This window comes from Phodopus roborovskii, unplaced genomic scaffold (genome assembly GCF_943737965.1).
Source record: "Phodopus roborovskii unplaced genomic scaffold, PHOROB, whole genome shotgun sequence".
Lineage (NCBI taxonomy): Eukaryota > Metazoa > Chordata > Mammalia > Rodentia > Cricetidae > Phodopus > Phodopus roborovskii.
In genome coordinates, this window is record NW_026126487.1 from 5,135,210 (window position 1) to 5,158,437 (window position 23,228).

The 23,228-nt window shown below is 43.0% G+C and overlaps 2 protein-coding genes across 2 annotated transcripts in view; one reads left to right on the forward strand and one right to left on the reverse strand.

The window, feature by feature from the left end:
* Nucleotides 1-1,487, forward strand: part of Ogfod1 (2-oxoglutarate and iron dependent oxygenase domain containing 1) — a 29,401-nt gene extending 27,914 nt beyond the window's left edge. The window contains exon 13 of the mRNA XM_051195143.1: nt 1,436-1,487. Within this exon, the coding sequence (XP_051051100.1) occupies nt 1,436-1,441 (6 nt within the window). The 3' untranslated portion in view covers nt 1,442-1,487. The remainder of the gene's footprint in view (nt 1-1,435) is intronic.
* Nucleotides 1-23,228, reverse strand: part of Bbs2 (Bardet-Biedl syndrome 2) — a 37,700-nt gene that overhangs the window by 5,543 nt on the left and 8,929 nt on the right. The window contains exons 2-15 of the mRNA XM_051195141.1: nt 22,344-22,571; nt 17,915-18,040; nt 17,264-17,326; nt 15,666-15,743; nt 12,558-12,662; nt 12,392-12,478; nt 10,091-10,226; nt 9,867-10,006; nt 8,889-9,033; nt 8,633-8,804; nt 7,495-7,624; nt 2,929-3,060; nt 1,743-1,880; nt 908-1,020 (exon numbers count right to left, since the gene is read on the reverse strand). Coding sequence (XP_051051098.1) covers nt 908-1,020; nt 1,743-1,880; nt 2,929-3,060; nt 7,495-7,624; nt 8,633-8,804; nt 8,889-9,033; nt 9,867-10,006; nt 10,091-10,226; nt 12,392-12,478; nt 12,558-12,662; nt 15,666-15,743; nt 17,264-17,326; nt 17,915-18,040; nt 22,344-22,571 — 1,793 coding nt within the window. The remainder of the gene's footprint in view (nt 1-907; nt 1,021-1,742; nt 1,881-2,928; nt 3,061-7,494; nt 7,625-8,632; nt 8,805-8,888; nt 9,034-9,866; nt 10,007-10,090; nt 10,227-12,391; nt 12,479-12,557; nt 12,663-15,665; nt 15,744-17,263; nt 17,327-17,914; nt 18,041-22,343; nt 22,572-23,228) is intronic.

Genomic DNA, 23,228 nt, shown 5'->3' on the forward strand with positions numbered 1-23,228 from the left:
AAAGGAGTCTCTATGTTGTTGCACCTTAAGCATTATTGTGCACCTGGAATTGGACCGATTATACTGACTGTTGTCTGGAAACCTTTCCCCCAAAGCTGTACTGTTTTAAATATCCTGACAATGAACCACCTGTTATTAGACTCCCCGATGTCTGATCCAGGTTGATGAAGCCAATCTGTACTAGGTTTTCATTCTTAACTCTTTATTTGGTTCAACTCACTGCTCTACTGATGAATCTCATAACATCCACTACTGTTGATGTTACTTTGGATTTCCATTTGGGGAATTGCTATGATTTTGATATAGTTTAAATGTGTCCTACAGGAGTCCTCAGTGTGTTAATATTAAGAGGTAGTAGGACCTTTTAAAGATTATAGTACAAGGTCATTAGGCAATGAAGGATGCTGCCTTTGAAAAGGATTACGGAGGTCTCATTGAATCCTAATTTTCTCAAGAGAACTGCTATAAAAGGAAAAGAGTCTGCCTGCTTGCAGTGTTGCTATGCATTTCTTGCTCTTGCATGCACTCCTGCCATAATGCCATCCACCACTGGGCAATAAAGTCAGGAAGGCCCTCACCAGAACCAGGGCAGCATTATGGGGACTTTATATTATTCAGTCTTAGGCCTTTTGTTATAGCAATGAGAAGCAGACAAATACAAGATTTTCTATAAACAATAACTTTATATCGTGTAAATATGCTATATATAATGAGCACAATTTTCTCTAAACCTTACACTAAAAGCACAATTGCTGGGTCACAGAGTACATTTTCAGCCTTACCAATAATGCCAACTGGGTTTCCAAGTAACTGAATTCATTTAGACTCCATCCCACAGCATGTGAGTCCCTGCTCCTTACTGCTCTCCTTTGACTCCACACTTGTCCCAGCTACAGTAAATACTCACATGTCCCTCATCAGACGTGCATCCTCAGCTCTGACGAGCAAACTCCGGATGACATTAGAATTATCAGCCATGTCGGCACTGAGCTTTTGATGCACTGAATGGTACTCATCCACCTGCAGACGGAGAGTACTCAGACATTAAGGAGGCTTCACAATGGTCCTGAGAGCCTGGAAGACTAGGACACTGCCTGCAATATACAGGGACCCCCCCTCCTCCCCGCTCAGTCATACCATCTTAAGTACCTCTACATTCACTTCCTTTTAACAACGATGATACCCCAGGTTAGACCTTCCTATGTCAGCATCAAGAATCCAAGCAACATACATAAAGTTTTAGTGATTCCCAGTGATAACAGTGGGGTTTTGGCTTCTGTGAGGGTCTTCCCTGTGGGAGGGGGCAGTGTAATATTACATATTGAACCTTGGGAATCTACAAAGCTGCAGCCCAACCCCAAGAGTGACATTTTACTCTGCAGTGGACCATAATCCTTATTTTTCTTTTTTAATTTTGAACTTGGGTTTTGGAAAGCAATGATCTCAAGACCAAAGTGGAAACAGCAGATTAGATGGACAGGAAGTAACAAAGTGATTCGTGCTTGGAAGAGAATCCTCTGGACCCAGGAAATACATAGGCTGAAGAGGTAACCACTTTTATAGAACCCCACTTAGGAATTCACCAATGGTCATCTAAGGTTTTAAAGAATTCTCTAGAACATGATTACCATATGGCCTATGTACATGCAAGTATACATAAGTACATGCATGCATTATACATGCACATCTTTACTCATTTTTTTAAGAGAAATATTTCAGGCTCTAGGCTGCCATGGTCTCACCTTCACTAGTATTTTTCGTAATTCCTCAAAGTAGACAGGGAAATCTGCTTCTACCTGAAGGTCTTCAATAGCAAAAAAAGATGCCATCGACTGGATGATATCACCAGCCAGATCAATATCATCAGTATTGACAGTGATCTACCCAGAGAAAAAGGACAAGTTTAGCACCCTCATACACAGATGAGAAAGAGCACCCAACTTTTTCCAGGGACCACATAATTCTTTTGGGTTTTTTTGTTTTGTTTTGTTTTGTTTTGGGGGGGTTCTGCTTTGTTTTTTTGTTTTGGGTTTTCTTTTGAGGGGGGTTGTTTTGTTGTTGTTTCAAGACAGGGTCTCTCTATGTAGCCCTGGCTCTCCTGGAACTCACTCCGTAGACCAGACTGTCCTCAAACTCTCTTTTGCTTGCTATATACTCAATAAACTTATTCATTCAAACTAAAAAATAATTTTTAAAAAAGCACAGCTATCATGGATATAGTAGATCATTCTCTAGACCTTACATAACAGTGCCTTTCTATATTCCCAACCACCATAGTTTTGTTTGTTTGTTTGAGACAGCCTAGGCCTGAGCTCTCAGAGATCCACTTGCCTCTGCCTCCTGAACCACCACACCCTGATCCTCACAGTTATTTTTAAAGTGTCAACTGGACACAATCCAGAATCAACCATAAAGGAAGTTTAGGGGTCGGGGCTGGCGGGCCTCGTCGGGTTAACTTAGGTGGGAAGGCACACCCTGAAATGTGGGCAGCACCAGTGCATGGGCTGGGGCCTGGGCCCAAGGAAAAAGAAGAGCATATGGCACTAGCGTGTGTTAGTTCTTCCTCCCTGTGTCTTGACTGGGATGTAAGTGTGCCACCCGTGTTAATGTTGCTCCACAACAATGGCCTGTGGCCTGGAACTAGAACTAAAACAAATCCTTTCTCTTCTAGATTGCTTTTGCCAGGACGTTGTGTCATGATAACAAAAAAGAATGGTAACACCAATTCTTCCCAAATTATATATAGAAGGAAGGAAAGCAAAGAACAAGGCAGAACACTGTTATCTTAGAGTGAACCCCAGGGTCTTCAATGACACTGACACACTGGGTTAGGAAACATGCTTCTATGACCTTGGCAGTATGTTTCACATTGCATGTAACTGGTCAAACAGCACAGCAGAACTCTATGCCTATGGCACCATACATTACCTCACCACTTGATTTTATTTTTATGTAGAGCTGGCCACTGTTGCGTAAAGATGTGAAACAGGCTTGAAACGGGACATTCTGAATGTTATTGTCTTCCGGCAATAGAAAGTTCTGATTGAGCCAAGTGACCATCTTTAAAATGAACAGAACAAAGTGCACTTCAGTTTTTAAAGTACAGTCATTGTGGGAGGAATTCCTTTCTCTAGTTTTACTGTATGGTTTTAAAAAAAAAATTATACTTCATCCCCCTCCACACAGGTCAAGTGCATGAGAACCATACCCCCTTCTCCCTCAGTCCTGGTCTTCAACAGCAATCCTAATTGCCACTGCTCCCACAGCAGGCTCAGCTGCAGGGCACTTCCTCCTTAGGCACACTCTTACATGTAGCCTAGAGGACTGGGGTAGGTGCTATTTCTGTTTATCTGACACTTTTCTATAGGTAGCAGCACTGTCTGCACAGGGCTGCTCCGTTCTACTGCGTGACTGTTTCTGATTAAGTAGACGGGTGCACTCAGGTACATGTTACCTTCACACGGTTTGGGGTCAATACTTCACAGTGGTTTGCAGTCCAGCTGCCAGGAAAGAATCCCCCATGAGGCTATCTAGAAGGGCCTGACTAGTGATATGAAAACCTTTACAGTACGAGAATTCTGAAGCCAACATTCCCGCTGTCTTCTCTGCCCTGGGAGCAGCTCTCCTGCCATTCCCAGCCCCTAAAATTGTAGGCCTGCTCCAGGTTGAGCTCTGCCTGCTCCCTGGTCAGGAGCCAACCTCTGATGTGACATGTCATTCTGTAAATAGGTTTCTTATACTGGTTAATGAATAAAGCACTGTTGGCCAATAGGAAAGCAAGATAGGCAGGACTAGGAGACTAGGAGGAGAGAGGAAGTAGTAGTGATAGTCAAGATGTAGAGATTGGAGAGAGCAGCCCCTCTCTCTGGTAAGATAAGACCATGTGGGAATACGTAGATTAATAGAAATGGGTTAATATTTAAGACAGAGTTAGCCATTAAGAAACTAGTAACTGGCCAACAAAATTATATCTAATACAGCGTCTCTGTGTGTTATTTGAGTCTGGCACAGCAGTGGGACCAGACCGGCAGGAAAAAACAACTCATAACACAATGGTGCCCAATGTGGACCTGAGAACTTCCACTTAAAACTTAACAAAAACTTAAAAAAGGATTTTAGAAACAAAAGAACAGAGACAAGCAAGGCTTCTTAGTACCAGCATTTTTCTCAGTTGAGCTCTGTTTCAGCTAGAGACAAGCAGAGATTTGTGCTGCTCCTTTAAGGGAGGTTTCCTGACTCAGCATAAGCGGCAAAAAAAAAAAAAAAAAAAAAAAAAACAACAACAAAAAAAAAAAAACAACCAAAAAAACAAAACAAAACAAAAAAACCTGCAAGGCTTTTTAAAGAGCTCTGCTAACAACTTAAGGGTGTATACAAGAGCTGTCAATGGCAGTGACCGTATCTCCAAGCTGGCAACATGCTGCTGGATGGCAGCATAGACCAAGGTGGTGAGCACAGCTCTCAGTTCTGGTGGTAAAGTTACCCACAGCCATTTTGGAAAGACAGGGGCTGAAACAACTGTGGTTTTCATTTTAGCAATGTTGTTGTTTACTAGACTTGTGGCTACAAAAAGATAAATATTTACAGTAAAGGCAGATTCAGATTAAGAAAAACCTCTAAAGGTTTACAGTGTGTTTTAAAATATACGCAGGCTTGGAAGACAAAAAGAAACAGGATACAATGGTTTAAAAAAGAATAATAAAAAGAGAGCAGTTCAGTGTGGTGGCACACACCTTTAATTCCAGCACTCAGGAGGCAGAGGCAAGCAGATCTCTGTGATTTCAAAGTATACCTGGCATACAGAGTTAATTCCAGGACAGATAAAAGTTACACAGAAAAACACAGTCTCAAAAAAATGAAAAAATAGAAGTAGAAGAAATAAAGTAATAAAAAAGCCACATTTAGATGGAAATCACAAAAAAAAGTCTGGATACTATATGCTGTTCTGTTGTCTTTGACTGGCTGAGAAAATAGCAACAACTATTAAAATAAATGCTGCTGAATTAATTCAAATTATATATTTAAAAATGCTTTGACTCCAAAATTTAAGTCTAACAACAGGTAACTGGGGGAAAGGATTTCTATTTTTGTTTCCACAGAAAATAAAAAGCTGTGGATTCCTTCCAGACTAATGTGGTTTGATCAAGCCAGACGCTCAGAAACAGAGTCACAGGTGATCCAACATTCAAAACAGCTGGGACAAGGCAGCCTTGCAGACTACAGCCAGGATTTCTTCATCTTCTTAGGATCCCCCGTGACAGTGCCCCCTATCAGCAGGAAGCAGTTTGGAAAGAACGACATGTGAGGGTCAGAGAACAATATTTCTAGTTGGTTCCTCCCCAGAAAGTATGGGGAAAGGCATGGGCTCAGGGTTTGACAGGGAGAGCACAAGCAAGTACTGTTATTAATAAGAAGAGAGAGTTCTGATGCTCAACCACAGGTACAGTCCACTGCCACAGATGTTAAGCTTATAAGGCATTTTATACTAGTCATGGAATCTTACAGGGCTCCTTATTAAGCAGACAATACATTATAGATAAGAAAACTGAAAGTGGTGAGGGGAAGTCCTCAAATCACTAAAAATGTAAGGAAGCACTTAAGCTTAAATGTCCTCACCTCCAAATCCTACTCTTTCCACCTATCTCCCTTGGAACATTTCACTATGCAGCCCAGGCTGGCCAGGGATTCCTGGGCTCAAGTGATCTTTCTGCTTCATCTTGCAAGGAGCTGGGAATGCAGATGCACAGTGTTACCCTAAACCTCTCTCTCCATTTCATCCAAGCAAGTCAAGACAACTAACACCATAACAAAACAAAGGGGGAGAATTAAGAATAGGAAAAATCAGTTGTTACTAAAGGGGAGAGGGGAAGTGTGTGTGTGTGTGTGTGTGTGTGTGTGTGTGTGTGTGTGTGTAACTTTCAGAGTTCAGACAACAAACATGTCAGTGAATTTTGAGTTTTGTTTTGTTTTTTGAGACAGAGTCTCACTATGCAACCCAGGCTGGCCTGGTACTTATGATGTAGCCCAGGCTGTTTTCAACTCATAACCCTCTTGCCTCTGAAGTTCTGGAATTGCAGACAGGCCTATGCCACCACACCCAAAACCTTATTAGCCAGGACTGGCAAGATGGCTCAGTCAGTAAACCATGTCAGCCTAATAACACGAGTTTGGTTCCTAGAAGCCATGGAGGAAGGAGAGACACAAGGAAGGTTGGATGACAAGGTTGGATGACCTGCAGAAGGGCTCTGGGGACCCTGCCAGATAGCACCATGGATGTTACTATCGCTTTTTCTCCTGTTGAACATACTGATTTTTCCTAGGGCATCATTAAGCCAATTTGTTCCTTTGAGTTCCAGGGTTTCTTCTGCCATGGGGTCTAAGCAACACATAGTATCTACAATGGTAGAGATGGATGGCCTGGAACTACTTTCTCTGGATAGTGCTAGGAAATCTTCATCACAGAGATTCATGTACGGAAATACTTCCTCCATGATCCCCACTGGGACAGGTGGGGGATGCGACCACCACAAGGTGCTACAAGTAAAAAGACAAAAGCAGATAGGTTTATGTCTCTCAATTTCACTTCATAAAAAACGTACCTACCTCAATATCCTAATGATAATCTTTGGGTCAGAGGTTGAAAAAAAAAATAGGTGACAGTCTCAACCCTAAAACAATTATGAGGATGCATAAGAAAGAACAGAGATGAAATAAGTGGTCACTTAGAGGTTGAAAGGAAGGCCGATGAAACAAAAATCAAATCAAAGATTTGGTGACATGTCAAGATGAAGTCTGTCAAAACTCTTGCCCAGAGAGAGGATACAAATTATGGAAATGTGAGACAAGACATACAGTGTGGAAGAAAGACAAGTATGATCTAGGGCACCTTGGTTGTGGTGTGTATGATGTGAATTATCTCTAGAGTGGTGATAGTCATGACAGAAGGTAATTTCTTGAATCATAAAATAGATGATCATTGATGGCATATTATTAAACCCAGGTACCATTTGCTGCCTTCCTGTTTCTATACCCTAGGTTTGGTGATCAATTCTGGATGTTTCAAAACATTCAAAGGAATCCATTTGGGGATAAGAAGGAACGAGTAATATAATATCTGCTCATAGAACATCGCAGGCCTACAGATTACATGATGTATCTTAGTACCAGTACTTACAGTAAAGATCAGTTCTCCTCAAGAAGCAACACCAGACACAAGGAAAGCTTCCTCCGTATTTAGTCTTAGAACATGCATTCCCAATGCTGAACCCTTAACTGGGCACACACAGGCACACACACACACACACACACACACACACACACACACTCACACTCAAGAATAGAGTAAAGCTTAAAATTTTTTTAGCAAATCCCACACCACATACTTCCTGTTTACTGCTACCAGCATCATGGTCACATTCTTCCCTTCTACTGAGTACCATCAAAAGAACTCTAAAGTGAAAACCATGAACTGAAAGAAAAGACCACACTACTTACCCTCTGTGCCCGCTCTGCAATGATAAAGTTCACGTAACTGGCAGGCTCAGTAGCCGCATCTGGGCTGGTCATCGCATACATGGTGAATCGGGGGATCTGTCTTGTCAATTCAAATACATGGAACTGGGTGCTACAGGCAACAATGAGCATAAGAGAAGTGTTTGGTGTAGTGTCAATCTGTACTCCCTGTAGTTTTAAGACAAGGTCTCATGTAGCCCAGGCTGGCCTTGAACTCCTGGTCTGCTTACCTCTGCCTTCTGAGTACTAGGGTTACAATGTACCACGGTACCTGACTCAGTACAGTGCTACTTCAAAGTGAGGGCCCAGAAAATAAACTCACTACCGGGTCACCAGCAACTGGAATCTACAGTTACACTGAAGAAAGAGGAGGGCACTTGAGGGCTACAATTCTGCAGCAGTGAATGGGGTTGAGATTTAGAAATGATGTAAGCTGTCCAGGTATTCACACGTTCATGCACCAAGGCTTTATAGCATCCTGAGAGAATAAAAAGGCCTTTGATTTTCATTGACTGGCAGATTTTGTTGATGTTATTTTTATGAAACAGGGTCTCATTAAGTTGTCCAGTATGGCCTTGAATTCTCTTTGTATTGCAGGCTGGCCTGGAACTTCTGATCCTGCTTCAGTGGGATCACAGGCCTGTACCACCATGCCCTGCATGAAAAGGCCTTTATCTTCAATAAGGGTAGTGGGCTTTTCCCACTAGCTTCAATGCTGCACTTCATATAAATATCTCCCACCCCTCAGAGTGTTAGTAGACAAACTACATTTAAATAATTACCAAATTATTCTTCCATGTGTGGTGTCAAGGCTCAAACCCAGGGCCTGGAGCACGATAAGCATAAATTCTACCACTGAGTTTCACCAAAAACTCAAACATGTTGTTAAAGTTGTATCCCTGAGATCATCTGATGAAAAAATAACCACCTGAAACTTACATACCTCTTTTTTCTTTAGGAAAACTTCAAATTAGGAAAATAAAAGGTCATGGGAGAAGCCTGACTTGTGGTCAGGTCCTTCCGTGGCATTTCTGGTCTGACAGAGAGTAATTCAATAGCAAACCAACCCATCTTGCCCTCCTAAGTCTCTATGGAAATAACCTGTGACAAAAAGGGTCACCTGCTTCTGTAACCCACGAAGATTTTCAAGTGCAGATCCACAGGGACATCTTTGGGAGGTGTAATTGGGACACGGATGGAGCTAGAAAGGTTGTGAATGCTGGGATGGACCACATGGCTTTCACCCACAAAAATTCCCTCTGCAAAAATTAATACTGCTCGGATGATGGTGTCTGGAAGGAGAAGGAAATGACATTTTAGGTACGACTCCAAGGCAGCACAGGCACTGGCCAGTATCAGCTGGAACAGTGTCTTACCATTGGAAGTGGAAATGCGCAATTCTGCATGAGCATCTTGTATATCACTCCCCAGGTTGACTGAGAGGGCAGTGTGGAGCTTGGTATTGGCTGGGATTATGCCTTTCTGTCCATCAGCCTCATTCAGGGGACTGCTCAGTTCTGCCTGTAAAACACACACACACACACACACACACACACACACACACACACACACCTTCTGCTTAGTCACTCATAGTCCAAGTTAAATGCTGTGGCTACTTAGCTTCGGGACAGACTTCCCCTCCCCTACCAATCTTTGCCATTCCTCTGAAACCCGCTTGCCCTGCTAGTGCTCCTTTGTTGTATCTGGCTCCTTTGTTGTATTCCTTGTCCCCATCTGTGCCCACTGCACCTCATCATGCCCTTTACAAATGTGCCAGTCTGTCTGTCTCTCTTTCTCATCTCTAGTTCTCCTTCTAAAAGCATTTTATTTTTAATTTTAACTAGGTGACTATGTGTGGGGCAGGGGAGGACTGCGCATGTGTGAGTGCAATGTCTGGTGAGTTCAGGGAGAGGATAGAGAATCTCCTAAAGCTGGAGTTATAGGCAGCTGTGAACCACCTGCTGTGGGTGGTGAGAGCCAAACTTCTGTGTCCTCTCCAAGAGCATTACACACATTAACTGCTAAGCCATCTCTCTAGCCCTTCTCAATCCTTTATTTGAGACAGGTCTAGCTATGTAATCTAAGCTAAACTCAGGAGGTCCTCTCAGCTTCTGAGTACTGGGATTACATTGTGTGCCACCAAGCCCAGCTCTCAAACCTCTTTATTCTAGCAGTGGCCAAAAGGCTGAAGCAATCTGCACTTCTGCAGGAGGCCAGGAGGGCCCAGTACCGACCCTGGCACTCTACCCATTAGCAAACCATCCTGGCTAGCTAGTCCCAGCACGTCCGACGCCACACCCCCTCGGCAGAGCTCCTCCCCTCGGCAGAGCCCCACCCCCTCAGCAGAGCCACACCTTGGTGTTCTCCTCATAGTTGCGGAGTTCCAGCAAGAGATTCTGCTTCTTCTGACTCAGCTCTCGGATCAGTTCCTGCTCCACACTTGTGTCCAGGAGGTTCCCCTTCATCTCAGCTGTGCCTGGCAGGTAGCCTCGGACTGAACAGAGCACAAGATCCTAAGCACAGCCACTTCTACTTTGGACATTTTGACTTTTCAAGGATTTTTCCTATCCCAATTTACTTTCCCCATCCACTGAGCAGCAGATTAATTGCACATGGCCATCCATCCGGTAATCTCCCTCTACCACACCAGCAATCGCAGAAGAAAAGTTGTCTTTAAATATGACCTCCCCAGTCCGGTCACTTCGAGCATCAACCTGAAAATAAAACAGGAACATAAAAGTCATTTATGCTACAGTTTAAAAACAACAGCAGCAGCAGCAGCAACAACAACAACAACAAAAAGCTAGCTTTACAAGTTACTTAGTCCAACCAGGTACGCTGACACATACCTGTAATCCTATTACTAGGGAGGATCAGTGCAGGGTCATCCTCAGCTACACATGGTCTAGCCATCTGAGGGTATCTTTTATCCTTGGCTTTGTGAGATAGTCTCATTGTATAGCCCAGGCTGGCTTGAATTCAAGATTTTCCTTCACCTACCTCTTAAGTGCAGGAATTATAATTGTACGTCACAATGCCTGGCTCTTGGTAAAAATTCCAAATTTTTGACTCAATCATAATTTCTGTTCCCCAAGAATGTGGTTGGCTAGGATCTTAATGTTTGCTTCCACTCAAAATTTACATGTTGTACCCTTACGCACAAGATGATAGTATAGTACCATCGGAAGCTACCCTGGTGTGTGGGATGAATGCTCATGTACGATGCCCCAAAAGCCAGGTGTGGTGGTGCACACCTGAATCCTAGCAATTGAGAGGAGGGCTTGAAGACAGTGTGGGCTGTACAGTTTCCCAAACCAGCTTAGACAACATTAACAGGACCATTTCTCAAAACTAGAAAAATAAACAATACTTTTAAAAACACCCCCTACCCTGGGAGATCCTGAAGCTGCTCCTGCTGTGTGAGGTTGTAGTGAGAAGACAACCACCTACAAGGACGCAGCCCTCCCCAGACACCAAACTTACTACACTTCGATGTTAAGAGTCCCCAAATCAGGAACAATGGGAAATAAATTCCCACTGCTTGCAAGGTACCCAGGTAATATTTGTTACCACAGCCTAACAGAACAAACAATCAGTGTCTGAAACATCTCCATAGGAAATGACAACAGCCTTCCCTTACAAGTGCCAAGGACAAGATGGAACAGACAAGTAAGAGCTGCCTTTTAGGTGACATCAGTGGAAGGCAGAGGTGCTTGCCAAAGGTGAATTAGAGCAGAGAAAGAGCAGGAATGAGCTGATGGCCTCGGCAGTCCAACACTGACAGTGATATCCATGGAGATCTGGAAGCTAACAAGACAACCTTGACTTGCCAAAACACCAAGATATTCTGATTTGAAGTTGAAAAAGAAAGCAAAAGGGGGACTAGAAAGATGGTTACTAGGCTAAGAGCAATGGCTGTTCTTCCAGAGGTCCTGAGTTCAATTCCCAGCAACCACGTGGTGGCTCACAACCATCTATGTGACAAGATCTGATGCCTTCTTCTGGCCTGCAGGCACATATGCAGGCAGAACACTGGATATATAATAAATAAATCTTAAAAAAAAAAAGAAAGGAAGGAAGGAAGGGAGGGAGGGAGGGAGGAAGGAAAGAAGGAAGAAAGAAAAGAATTTTACTTTGAAGTTACAGGTAGAAACCAATATCCTAACATGATTCTTCCTGATAATTCAAAGTTTCCAGTTAGCTTTAAAAGAGCTATTTACACAGATTATTAACTTTATACTGGCCTACACCTACAATCAATCTGGTAGATGGATTCCTATGCCCTCAAAGAAGAGATTTAGAAAGAATTTCTCAGGAGATTTTTCTCCCAAGTGTGGTTTACAAGGCTGAAAGGACACATCACCTTATAGCGGGGAGAAGTTACGTGGAAAGGCAGACTTAGGATTACATCTACGTCATGCAGCCAATACCACACGCAGATGGTAGTGTTAAAAGTTAGGAAAAGCAGTGTGCAAGAGAAAGATGCCATGTGACAGAGTTCAAGCAAAGGTTTTTTTTTTTTTTTTCTTTTTTTTTTGGGGGGGAAGGGATCATAAAAAGGGGAAAAGGGAGGGAGAAGACTGGCCTCTCCAGAGACAGGAAAGGAGGAGAGAGGAGAAGGGAAAGAGAGAGAGAGAAAAGAGGAAGAGGGGGGAACAGAGATGGGGAAAGACAGAGAGAGAGAGACAGAGAGAGACAGAGAGAGGGAGAGTCGGGAAGTGGGCAGGGCCCTTTTAAAAGGTAACAGTGAATATGCACAGGAGGTGCTCTTAGTGGCTGCAGCTGAGGGTGCATCCTGTCAGAACCCGGAGGACAGGCCAGTACAGATATTTGAATACTAACAGATAGAGTTACCATACACTTCCTAAGGGACACTTACCTTTCCATTAGACCACCCTGTTATCAGCTCACACACGCCATCAGAATTAATGTCAAACGCATGAATGCTCATGGCATGGTTTTTGGACTGAAAAAGAATTTCAATAATTAGTAAAGGGGTGAACATGGATGGGGGTGGAAGGTAGGGGGTAGTTAATTGTACTAACTTTAATTCTCCAGTATCGGGCTGTTTTGTCATAAACTCCAACTGTGCCATTGGAGAGCGCATAACCAAACCGACTGCCATACATGGGACACAGAGAGGTGACTATCTGCAAAAAGAAAACAGGAGTTCAGTAAGGTTCAACTTAACTTCACATGTAACCTTATAAACAACATGCCTATATGGAGAAACTCAGTTCTCCAGGTCACTGACGTCTTGAAATCAGAACAGCTGTGAGTACTCACATAGCACCACCCCCCAACATTCACTCATGGAAGCAGAGGTAGGGCTCACAAGGGGCACAGGGCATCTCCTCTCCCTTCTCCAGGTTATGGTGCTAACACTTGAGGCGTGGAAGGGAGATTTTTCTTCATTGATGTCTGTAGCCTCAATTCAACTCATTGGTTCACCGAGCCAGATTTAAGTGGAAAGGTTTCTTTGGTCTGTCAGTGCCCTCTATCTTGGGTGAATAGGGAAAGTCAGGTATCTTCTTGCTGGCTGTATTTATATCTGAAAGCCCTTCTGAAACTAAGCAACAGGCAGCTAAGGCCTGGGGATCCTGATAGTTGACAATGCCAGTTAGGGGGTAAACATCCTTGAAGCTGCAGGCAGCTTCTTCCCACCTTCAGGGTCTAAGACACTTCCACAAGGGCTGCTCTAGCAAGGCTCTGTGTCCAAAACAGACTCCTGTTTTTGAATCCTACTCCCCAAACGCTTTGTGGGTTTTTCAAGAAGATCACAAAAGGGCTGAGGCAGGAGAAATGCTCCAAGTTCTAGGCCAGTGGGGGAGGGGTCATAAAATGAAATACTCTAAAAGGGAGTAATGATTTCAGAGGGTGAAACATCACCCGACATCCATGAACATGGCATCTACTTCAGGAATATTTACAAAAATATCAAGCCTGAGACCTCTCTGCTTCACATGGCTAACTGACTGCTTGAACTCTGCCTTACAGTGAATCCTTTCCTTCTTGTGTGCTTGAGGTAAAAGAATGCACAATCTTTTCCAAACTAAAAGTTCAAACATACAAACTCATATGGTATGTAACCACAAACAGAAATGCATACACCACACAGAATATTTATAGGACTTTCTAAGGACTGAACACACGTTAAAGAATAAAATGTGATGCTGAACGAGGCTTAATGACCTCTGAACCTACAGATGCATTTCTAATCCTGGCCCCGGTACAAAGATATTAAGAGATAAATTGTAAGAAGCAGAGAATGGTTATGTAATCTCCTTCACACCTACAGTTTTCCACAAAGTCCAACTCGTTTAACTCTGCATACAAAGCACGGTGTAGGACCCAGGGTTACTTAGCTCAAAGCATCTTCCTGCAATACTTAGTACTGTGTACTGTGTGCTTCCAAACCTGGGGAGACACCCAAGGAAAAACCACCCAACAGCAAACCAAAAGGACAGGGAAATGGCACTTCAAATGAACAATTTGAAGGTAGCTCTAGACTCCCTGTGAGTGCTGGCTAGTTCTATGTCAACTGGACACAAGCTAGAGTCATCTGATAGGAGGGCACTGCAATTGAAAAAATGGTGCTGTTGACAAGCCTATAAGGCATTTCTCAATTAGTGATCAATGGGGGAGGGCTCGGCTCATTGTGGGTAGACCATCTCTAGATTGTGATTCTGAGTTCTAAAAACAAGCAGGTTGAGCAAGCCATGAGGAACAAGCCAGTAAACACAGATTCCCCCAAGGCCTCTGCATCAGCTCCTGCCTTTAGGTTCCTGCCCAGTTTGAGTTTTTGTTATGGCTTCCCTCAATGGACTGTGACTCAGGGGATGGCCAAATAAAGCCCTTCCTCCCCAGTGTTTCAGCATAGCAATAGTAACACTGACTAAGTCAGACGATCCTTAGTGAGGGTTTCCCTTTCTTCCTTTGTAGACCAGACAGGCAACTAGTCCCCTCTGGTTCTTGGCTCTATCCCATGTCCCACTGTCCTTTTCTAGGGCTTAGGGAAATATCCTTCAAAGAACTCTATCATCACATCTAATAATGACAAAACCAGAAATCCAACACTCCCAAATGATTACTACAAAACAGAAAGAGATTCCCTACAAATTAATATGAAAGAGACAGTAATATACAACCCAGCCCTGGCAGGCCAGTGAGGATGCTCAAGCTGCTTTTTTTTGGGGGGGGAGGGGGAGGGTGGGAAGAGAGCCTTTGGGGAAGGCTATAAATCCCTCTAAGAATCTAATAAGCTGCTGGAGAGATGGTCCAGTGATTAAGGGCACTGGCATCTCTTCCAGAGGACCCAAGTTCGATTCCCAGCACCTGCATGGCAGTTCACAACCATCAGTAACTCCAGTTCCAGGAGATCCAATGCCCTCATCTGGCCTGTGCAGGCACCAGGCAAGCACGGTTTATAGACTTAAATGTGGGCAAAATACCCACGTACATAAAATAATTTTTAAAAATATCCATAAAAATCAGGCATGGTGGCTCACATCTGTAATCTTAACACTTAGAAGGTTTAGTCAAAAGAACTGCCATGAACTCCAAGTCAGCCTGGGCTACACAGTGAGTTCTGGTCCAGCCTTGATTATTACAGGGTGAGACCCTGTCTCAGAAGACAAAACAAACAACTATAGATACATCTTTGCACTGTTGCTCCTTACACTCATTTCTCACCTTCACTTCTCTGTCCACAAGTGTAATTTCACAGTACATTAAATCTGGGCCCGCCAGGGTGGTGCACACTTGTATCCCAACATTCAAGAGGTAGAAAGTCAGACCCTCAAGAGACTGTCTCAGAAAAAACCAAAAGCTGTGGGGCATGGCAGCACACAGATACCGTGAGTTTGAGGCCAGAACTAAACAGTTAGAGCTCGTCAATAATAATAATAATAATAATAATAATAATAATAATAATAATAAATATTACTAATAAATAATAACAAGTATGAATGTATAAGAAAAAACTCGTTTTCTCCTAAAGACCCTGGGCAATGAGACAATGCCCAGAAGTCTCCTCAGAGTGCACTGCCACCCCTCCTAGTCCAAGGTCATCATACTGCAACCCAGACTGTGACATGATGCTCAGCACTCGCTCTAGCAACCTGAGGTCACCAATCTGAAGTAGCAGTTCCTACCTCCGTTTCTGTCATTTCTGCCACAATCTCATCTTCTTTAAAAACTCGGATGTCAAAATCTTCAGATCCAACAAGAAGCTGAAAAAGGGAAGGGAAGACATAGTCTAATGTGTAAACACAACAAAGTTTCATAAAATAAAAAGAAAAAATTTAAAAACCATTCCTTTGCAGCTATTGCTATCCACCAGTTCCAGCCCTCCAGAAAGCCAGTGCTCATGGGGGTTGTAACTGATTTGGTCAGGAGAGAAAAACTGGCCCTACCCAGCCAATCCCACAGCACAGGGCCAAGCCTGCCAGAACAAGCTCCTTCCCTGGGTGAGCAGCTCCCCCTGCGGCTTGTGTTGCTGAGCATGTGTGCTCTGGCTAGGTGCCCCACACTGTTTCAGAACAGTCTTACCCCCTTGGTAAACACATGAATGCCCCATGTGTCCAGGAGCACCCATGTATGCCACACACACTGATAAATGACTTATTTCTAGAAGTAGAATGCTGCCATTTTACTGAGGTAAAATAGGACTGTGGGGGCACATGTTGTATTAAAAACGTCAGGAAAACCGACCTGAGAGCTTTTTGGACCTATCAGATGGAGGAAGGGAGCAGCTCCTTCACCTGGACCCCACTAAGAGGCAGGCACTTAATAACACTGCATGGTGGTGCATAGTGACCTGTCAAGCTCCTGACTTAGCTAAGTCCTGGATATCAGTGCAGTCTACTCAATGTGCCACCTGCGCACCCGTCCCCCAGCCCTGGTGCTGACCTTCACTTCTGCATTCTGTAGCTGCATTCTGACTCTACAGCTGACTCAGCCAACAGACAAACAAGCAGGCAGCACAGTGGTAGCAGCTGCTGCACAAGTTCCCGAATCAGATCTCAGCTCCCAAGTGACAGGAACTATTCTAATCTGTTAGCTCCCTGCCTCTCAGGCTTTTAGCCCCCTGCAACCACACTGTACCTACACCTACACACACACACACACACACACACACACACACACACACACACACTCAGAGAGATTTATCGTTATGCTCTGTTGTTCAATGTGTGATCTAAGAGCAAGACTAGCAAGGAAAGCGGCACCACCTGAAAACTGATGCCAACAAAAACCTTGGCACCCTGTGAATTTATTGTTATTTAATGACTCCTGGTATTGTGGAAAAACACAAACATATTTTTGTCTATGATTCTGATAGTATACTCAAGACAAAGCCCTGTCTCAAACACCATAGCAAGTAGGCTACATTAGGGCCCACTGTATACATACCAACTTCTCAAGAATCTGAGCTCTAGGGTGATTTCTCATATTATCAGAATAATGTCAAAAGAAATAATTTTGTCAGCCAAAATTGAAAATGTTCCCAAACGTCAGAAGCAGTTTGTAAGATTATGAATATAAGGGAGGTCTCATCAACTTTAGCCTCCTCCTCTGTCTCAGAGACACAGACAGTGAGGGGAGGAGGAGCAGGGATGAATGAGGAGACACGAGATGGGGAAGGACAGCAGGGGAGAACAGGAGGGAGAGACCAGTTAGCCCATCTGTAAGAACAGCCTCGAGAAGCTGATGGCACTGTCATAAGAAAACATTCTACTGAACATAGCACCTCTGTCTTCCCATCGCCATCAAAGTCACACAGCGCCAGGGAGTGAACATTGTCTCCAGTAACCTGAAAATAAAACAGGAAGTCATTAATAAAACATCCTTTTTCACTGAATCTGAAAATATCAGCTACATGAAGGGAAGGCTTATATAAACTACCAATGAGTTCTCAATATTACCTATAGTTAATATACATATTACCTTGTTTTTTAAAATTATTTCTTTTGTGTGTACATTTACATATGTGCATATTCTATATTCTTGTGTATGTATGCCTAGGGATGTCACAGCAACTGCCGGAGTCACCCTCAGGAAATCCATCCACTTCCTTTGAGGCAGGGTCTCTCACTGGCCTGTAGCTCCCACCTGGGTCAGACTAGGTGGCCAGCAAACCCCGGGAACCCCGGCTCCACCTCCCCAGCACTGAGATACAAGTGTAGGCAGCTAGGCTCTACATTTTTAATGCAGGTTCTGAAGACTGAACTCAGGCCTTCATGCGTGAGGAGGGTACTCTAATAATAAAGCCGTCTCCCTAGCCCTATTAGTCCATTTGGTTTTTTGAAACAATTATTCAGTGTAATCAGTGGTTAAAAACTTCTAGAGAAAATTAAAAGTGGGAAGGCTTAAGAGTACCAAAATGTTTAGTTCTTCATACCGTCCAAAAGAGATCATTTCCTTCATGATCAAAACCCTGAAGAGCACAATTGCCACCGATGATTGCAAGAGGGGGGGCAATGTCCCCCAGTGTCCCCAGTACGATGGCATTTGCCCCATCTGCTACCTACAAAAGAAAAAAGAAAAGACAGAACACACCGAGGGTGAGGTCATCAGTGTTTCCCATAGATGCTCAACTGACTTTGCCCTTGTCTCCTAAGGGAGCAAGTGGGCTTCTCCTGGGCAGAACAAGCAGAGAATCCAGTATATGCAGAGCCCAGCTCCCACCCTAAAGCTGCTACAACACATGGTTTTGGCAGTCCAGGACTCTCCAGGACTTCTGATTTCTGGGGATCTGCAAGGCATGCAACTTTAAATACCCAAGTTCTGAGATAAATTTACCCTTTAGGTGGAAATCTTTCTGTACTACCACACCTTGCATTATATAATCTTTAAGTATGAAATGTTTAAATATGTGTGAGTAGTAGATTACATGTAAAAAAATGAATGAGCTATTGAGAAGAAAAGGGAAGCAGATGGGGAGCTGAGAGGGAAGGAGAACAACTGAGAACACGCAGGATGAAACCCAAGACGTGTGTGGAATATTACTTTAACTGTGTGAAGGTGTGTTACACTGGTTTACGCTGCATTTGTTTAATTATATAAAGATGGGCTGCATTTGTTTCACTTGCCTGCCTAAGGCACCTGATTGGTGTAGTAGCTAGGCAGTAGAGGGATAGGTGGGGCTGGCAGGCAGAGAGAATAAGTAGGAGGGAGGCTGAGCAGAGAGAGAGATAACAAGGGAGAGAGAGAACCGGGGGCCAGGCAGCCTCCAGCCAGCCAGACACAAAGGAGGACATACAGAATAAAAGAAAGGTGCAAAGCCCTGAGGCAAAACAAGAGAAGACAAGTGTGTTGGTATATTATTTATGATTTAATAAAGATTGCCTGAAGTATCAGGATGCAAAACCAGCCACAAGCTATAGATGTCAGGCAATGGTGATACACACCTTTAATTCCAGCAGCCAAACTAGCTAGTCATAGAGCTAGGTAGTGGTGGCAGACAACCTTAATCCCAGGATTTGGAATACAGGAAGATGGATCTCTCTTGAGTTCAAGGCTACCCTAGCCTACACAAGATTGAATCAGTCTAAAAGATTAACAGAGCTCATACTTTTAACCCCAGCCCTAGAAAAGTATATAAAAGACAGGAGCACAGTGTCTCAGGCTGTATTTAGTGTCCAGCCTTGCTGAGGAGAGGCAGCAGTCTGAGGTTTGGTGAACACTCATGGAGACAGGATCAGCCCTTTCAGCCTAAGGCTGAGGTAGAGCTAGTGGCTTGGCCGCTTGGCCTCTTTGATCTTCAGCTTGAAGCTTGAACTCTGGGTCTTTTGTTTATGGTGTTATAGATGAGAAACAGGTTAATTTAAATTTTTAATAAAGCTAGCAAGAAACGAGCATAAGCTAAGGCTGAGCATTCATAACTAATATTAAATCTCCGGGTTTTTATTTGGAAGCCGGTTGGTGGCCCAAAAGAAAGCCTGTGTGTGTAAAAAGACAGCACTCATAAGAAATTTAAATTGCTAAAAGTCAAGCCAATCAAAACATAAAGTTAAATAGTAAATAATAAGTAGACAGGCTTGCACCTGTAGTCTCAGCTAAGCACAGGGCTGAGGCAGGAGGATTGCCTGAGCCTTGGAGTTTGAGATCAGCAAACACATCAAGACTCTGTTTCAAAGAACAACAGATAGATAGATAGATAGATAGATAGATAGATAGATAGATAGATAGACATAAAAGGTAATGATTAACTGGAAATGAATTAAAAATTTATCAAACTTAATTTTCTGCTAATAAATAGCAAGTAAGAAAACAATAAACAAGAAATTCAGTAGAAAGGAAGCATAAATAGCCAATGAAATGAAAACATTGACTGGTATTCATTTCCCCTTCTTATATAAGCAGTGGTTTAAAAAACAATCACAGCTGTTGAGGTGCTTCATGAGTTCAAGACTAGCCTGGGCAACTTAGTGAGACTCTTAACTCAGAAAGAAACAACAGAAAAAGGAAGATGGTGAAGAAGAAAGAGTAGGAGGAGAAAGGCCCTTGGCTTCACAATTATACCTCTGGCTTTTAATTTTTTTTAAAAGATTCATTTATTTTGTTTATGTGTGTTTGTCTGTGGAGTCTGCAGAGGCCAGGAGGTTGTAGCCCCTATATGTTGGTAACTCCAGTTCCAGGAGCTCCAACGCCCTCTTATGGCATTCAAGGGCACCTAGCATGCATACATACACATACACCCATACACATTAAATAATTAATAATAATAATGTTTTAAGGAAAGCTAGCTAAGCAAGAGCTCATGAGAGCTAGAAAGCAGCCTTCCTCCAGAGTTCTTGTCCTGACTTCCTGCAACAAAGGATGGTAATCTGTAAACTGAAATAAACTCTCTCCTCCCCTGGTCATGGTGTTAATCAGGAGCAAAAGAATGACATAAGAATACATAGTAGCCAGCCGTGGCAGTGCACACCTTTAATCCCTGGAGGCAGAGGCAGGTGAATGTGAGTTTGAGACCAGCCTGATCTACAGAATGAGTTCCAGGACAGTCAAGGCTACACAGAGAAGCCCAGTCTTGAAACACAAAAACAACAAAAAAGAATACATAGTAATTTCAAATAAAGACAATAACAGTATATATCCAAATGAAAAGGGCTTTAGGGCTTTGTTTTGTTGAAATAGCATCTTGCTTTAGAGCACAGACTGGCCTTAAATTTACTATACAATCCAGGCTAGCTTCAAACCCACAATCCTCCTTTCTCAACTCTTAAGCGCCAGAATGACAAACTTATATTACCTATGCCTGGCTGAGAAAGTCACCCAAAATAGCCAGGGAGCAGATTGTCCATTAACTCATGGATGGATGGACGGACGGACGGACGAGCGGACGGATGAATGAATAAATGAAACCCAGGGAGCAGACTGCCCATTAATTTATAAATAAATATATAAATAAATAGAGTCCATATACATACAATGACACATCATTCTACTATAAAAGGGAATGAAGAAACAATAATACATGGCACCAAATGGTCCAGCCTGGAAAACAGGCTGGGAAAAACAAGCCACAAACATGGTTCGATATGATGAAAACAGACTTCTGGCTGCCTAAGGCTGGAAGCTAAAGGGGAAACACAGGTGCCTGTTTGGGAGCCTGGAGTTTCTTTTGGAGGTGATAAAAATGTTTAGAACTGTAGTGAATGTTCCAAAACTCTGAAAAGTCCCAAACTAAGAAATAGGGCACTTTAGATGAATTTGTATAGTATCTTAATTATATTTTAATACAGGAAAAAATAAAAGCCTACATGTATATACTATGATTCCTTTTTATAAGAAAATTAGTTTTTCCTCTAGCTGAGGAGCTATGGACAATTGTTGGTTGCTGGGGGAGAGAGAGCCAGTGTCCTTGGGGTGTGGCCACTGACAGGTTGTCCATGTCCCAGTGGATGGCCCCACACCAATGCACATATTTGCATCATTAATTGGACTCAGTGTGTCATTTTAAAAATGGAGAACTTCCCCCCAAAAATAGGGGATATGAAGTTTTGGGAGGGAGTTGGGTGAGAGGGCCAGAGTGGAGCCGAAGGTGGATATGATCAAAATATATTGTATAAATGCATAAAATTATCAAAAAATAGATAAAAAGTATTTTTAAAAGAACTTGTTAAATTTTTTACTCATATATACTTATTAAAAATGAACAAACAAACTATGTAATCAGACATAGCTGGTCTATGCTATAAAGCTATAATCCCAGCGCTCAGGAGACTGAAGAAGGACAGGTCACAAGTTCAAGAGCAGCCTGGACAACCTAATCTCAAAACACACACAAAGCTGGGTGGGTGAATTCAAATGTTGTTTGTTTATAGATGATTTATTTAATATTTATTCCCCATATCTCCTATAATAAACATGGATAGCTCAGGCATGGAAGCTGCAGCAGCTTGTAGACTGCAGGCTGCAGGAAGGCCCTCTATGGTGCTTAAGGCAAGGCCACCAGAGAACTGTTTGCTGGGTCCCCAATAGATCTTGACAGATGGTGTCACTGATACACATGCTAGAGACACTTGTGACTACTTCCAAATGGTTAACAACCATAACCCAAGAAGTAAACTACATATGCACCAAATAGAAGTGAAGCTGAGTTCCCCACTGCAACCACAAATGTCTGCAAATAAAGCGACAAGGGCTGTCAACAGCAGCTCAGTAATAGAACATGTAACTGCTACGCACACCCAAGGCTCTGAGTCCCATCCCAACACCAACAAACAACAAAAACTTCTTGTCTGACCAAAAAAAAAAAAAAAAAAAAAAAAAAAACGGGCATTAAAGGGTAATAGAGACTTGATGGTTAAAGGGGATATACTTGCCTCTCTGTAGAACAGGTCTGAATTATTGTAGATATCGTAAGCCAAAAGACTGGTCTGTGTTCCCACTAAAAGAGCATCATAGCCAAGCTCAGGGTTCAAGACTCCTGCAGCCAGACAGCTGACTGTCTGGTTAATGTTGAGGAGTGAAACATCAGACTCCAGGGGGCTCTGGCAGACTCTAGATGCACTGAAATGCTGGCTCCGTGTGTGAGGGTTATGAATAAAAACCTGAAAAACAGAAAAGTCATATTCCCTTAAGACATCCAAAAATGCCAAATTCACATGATATGTCTTAAAGACTGGTTAGTGGACTCCAACAACAGGAGGTCACCTTAATCTATAAAGTTTGAGATATTCATATAAGTGGGTTTAGAGTGTTCAACAAATCTGCAAATGTTCAGTTGGTGTTTCTTCAAGCATCTATTTGTCTTCTCCCTTGCCATTTTTTAGAGGCTCTACATGCCCATTAATCTTCCAAGGTGCTTGGGGCTCAGCTTTCTCCTCACCCTGGCAATTGTTTCTTGTGTGCTGCACTCGAGTCAGGGCCTATTTTTATGACTAAACGTTCACTAACCCTATCTTTTGCAAACTGTGCCAAATTTTGGTTTTTGTTTGTTTGACACAGGGTCTCACTCTAAAATCCAGGCTGGCGTGTAACCCTCCTGCTCAGTCTTCCCAGTGTTGGGATTAGGAGTGTGCACCAGCACCCCGGTGAAGTAATAAACTTTGGAAACTTGGCTTGTGAAAAGATAGCCTCAGATAACAGCATCAGTAATATAATCTCCTCAATACAAAGAATTATGAGTAAGGACACTGACAATAGTATTGTTTATAATAGAAATGTATCACTTGCAGGGGCTGGGTATGTAGCTCAGTATAGATTGC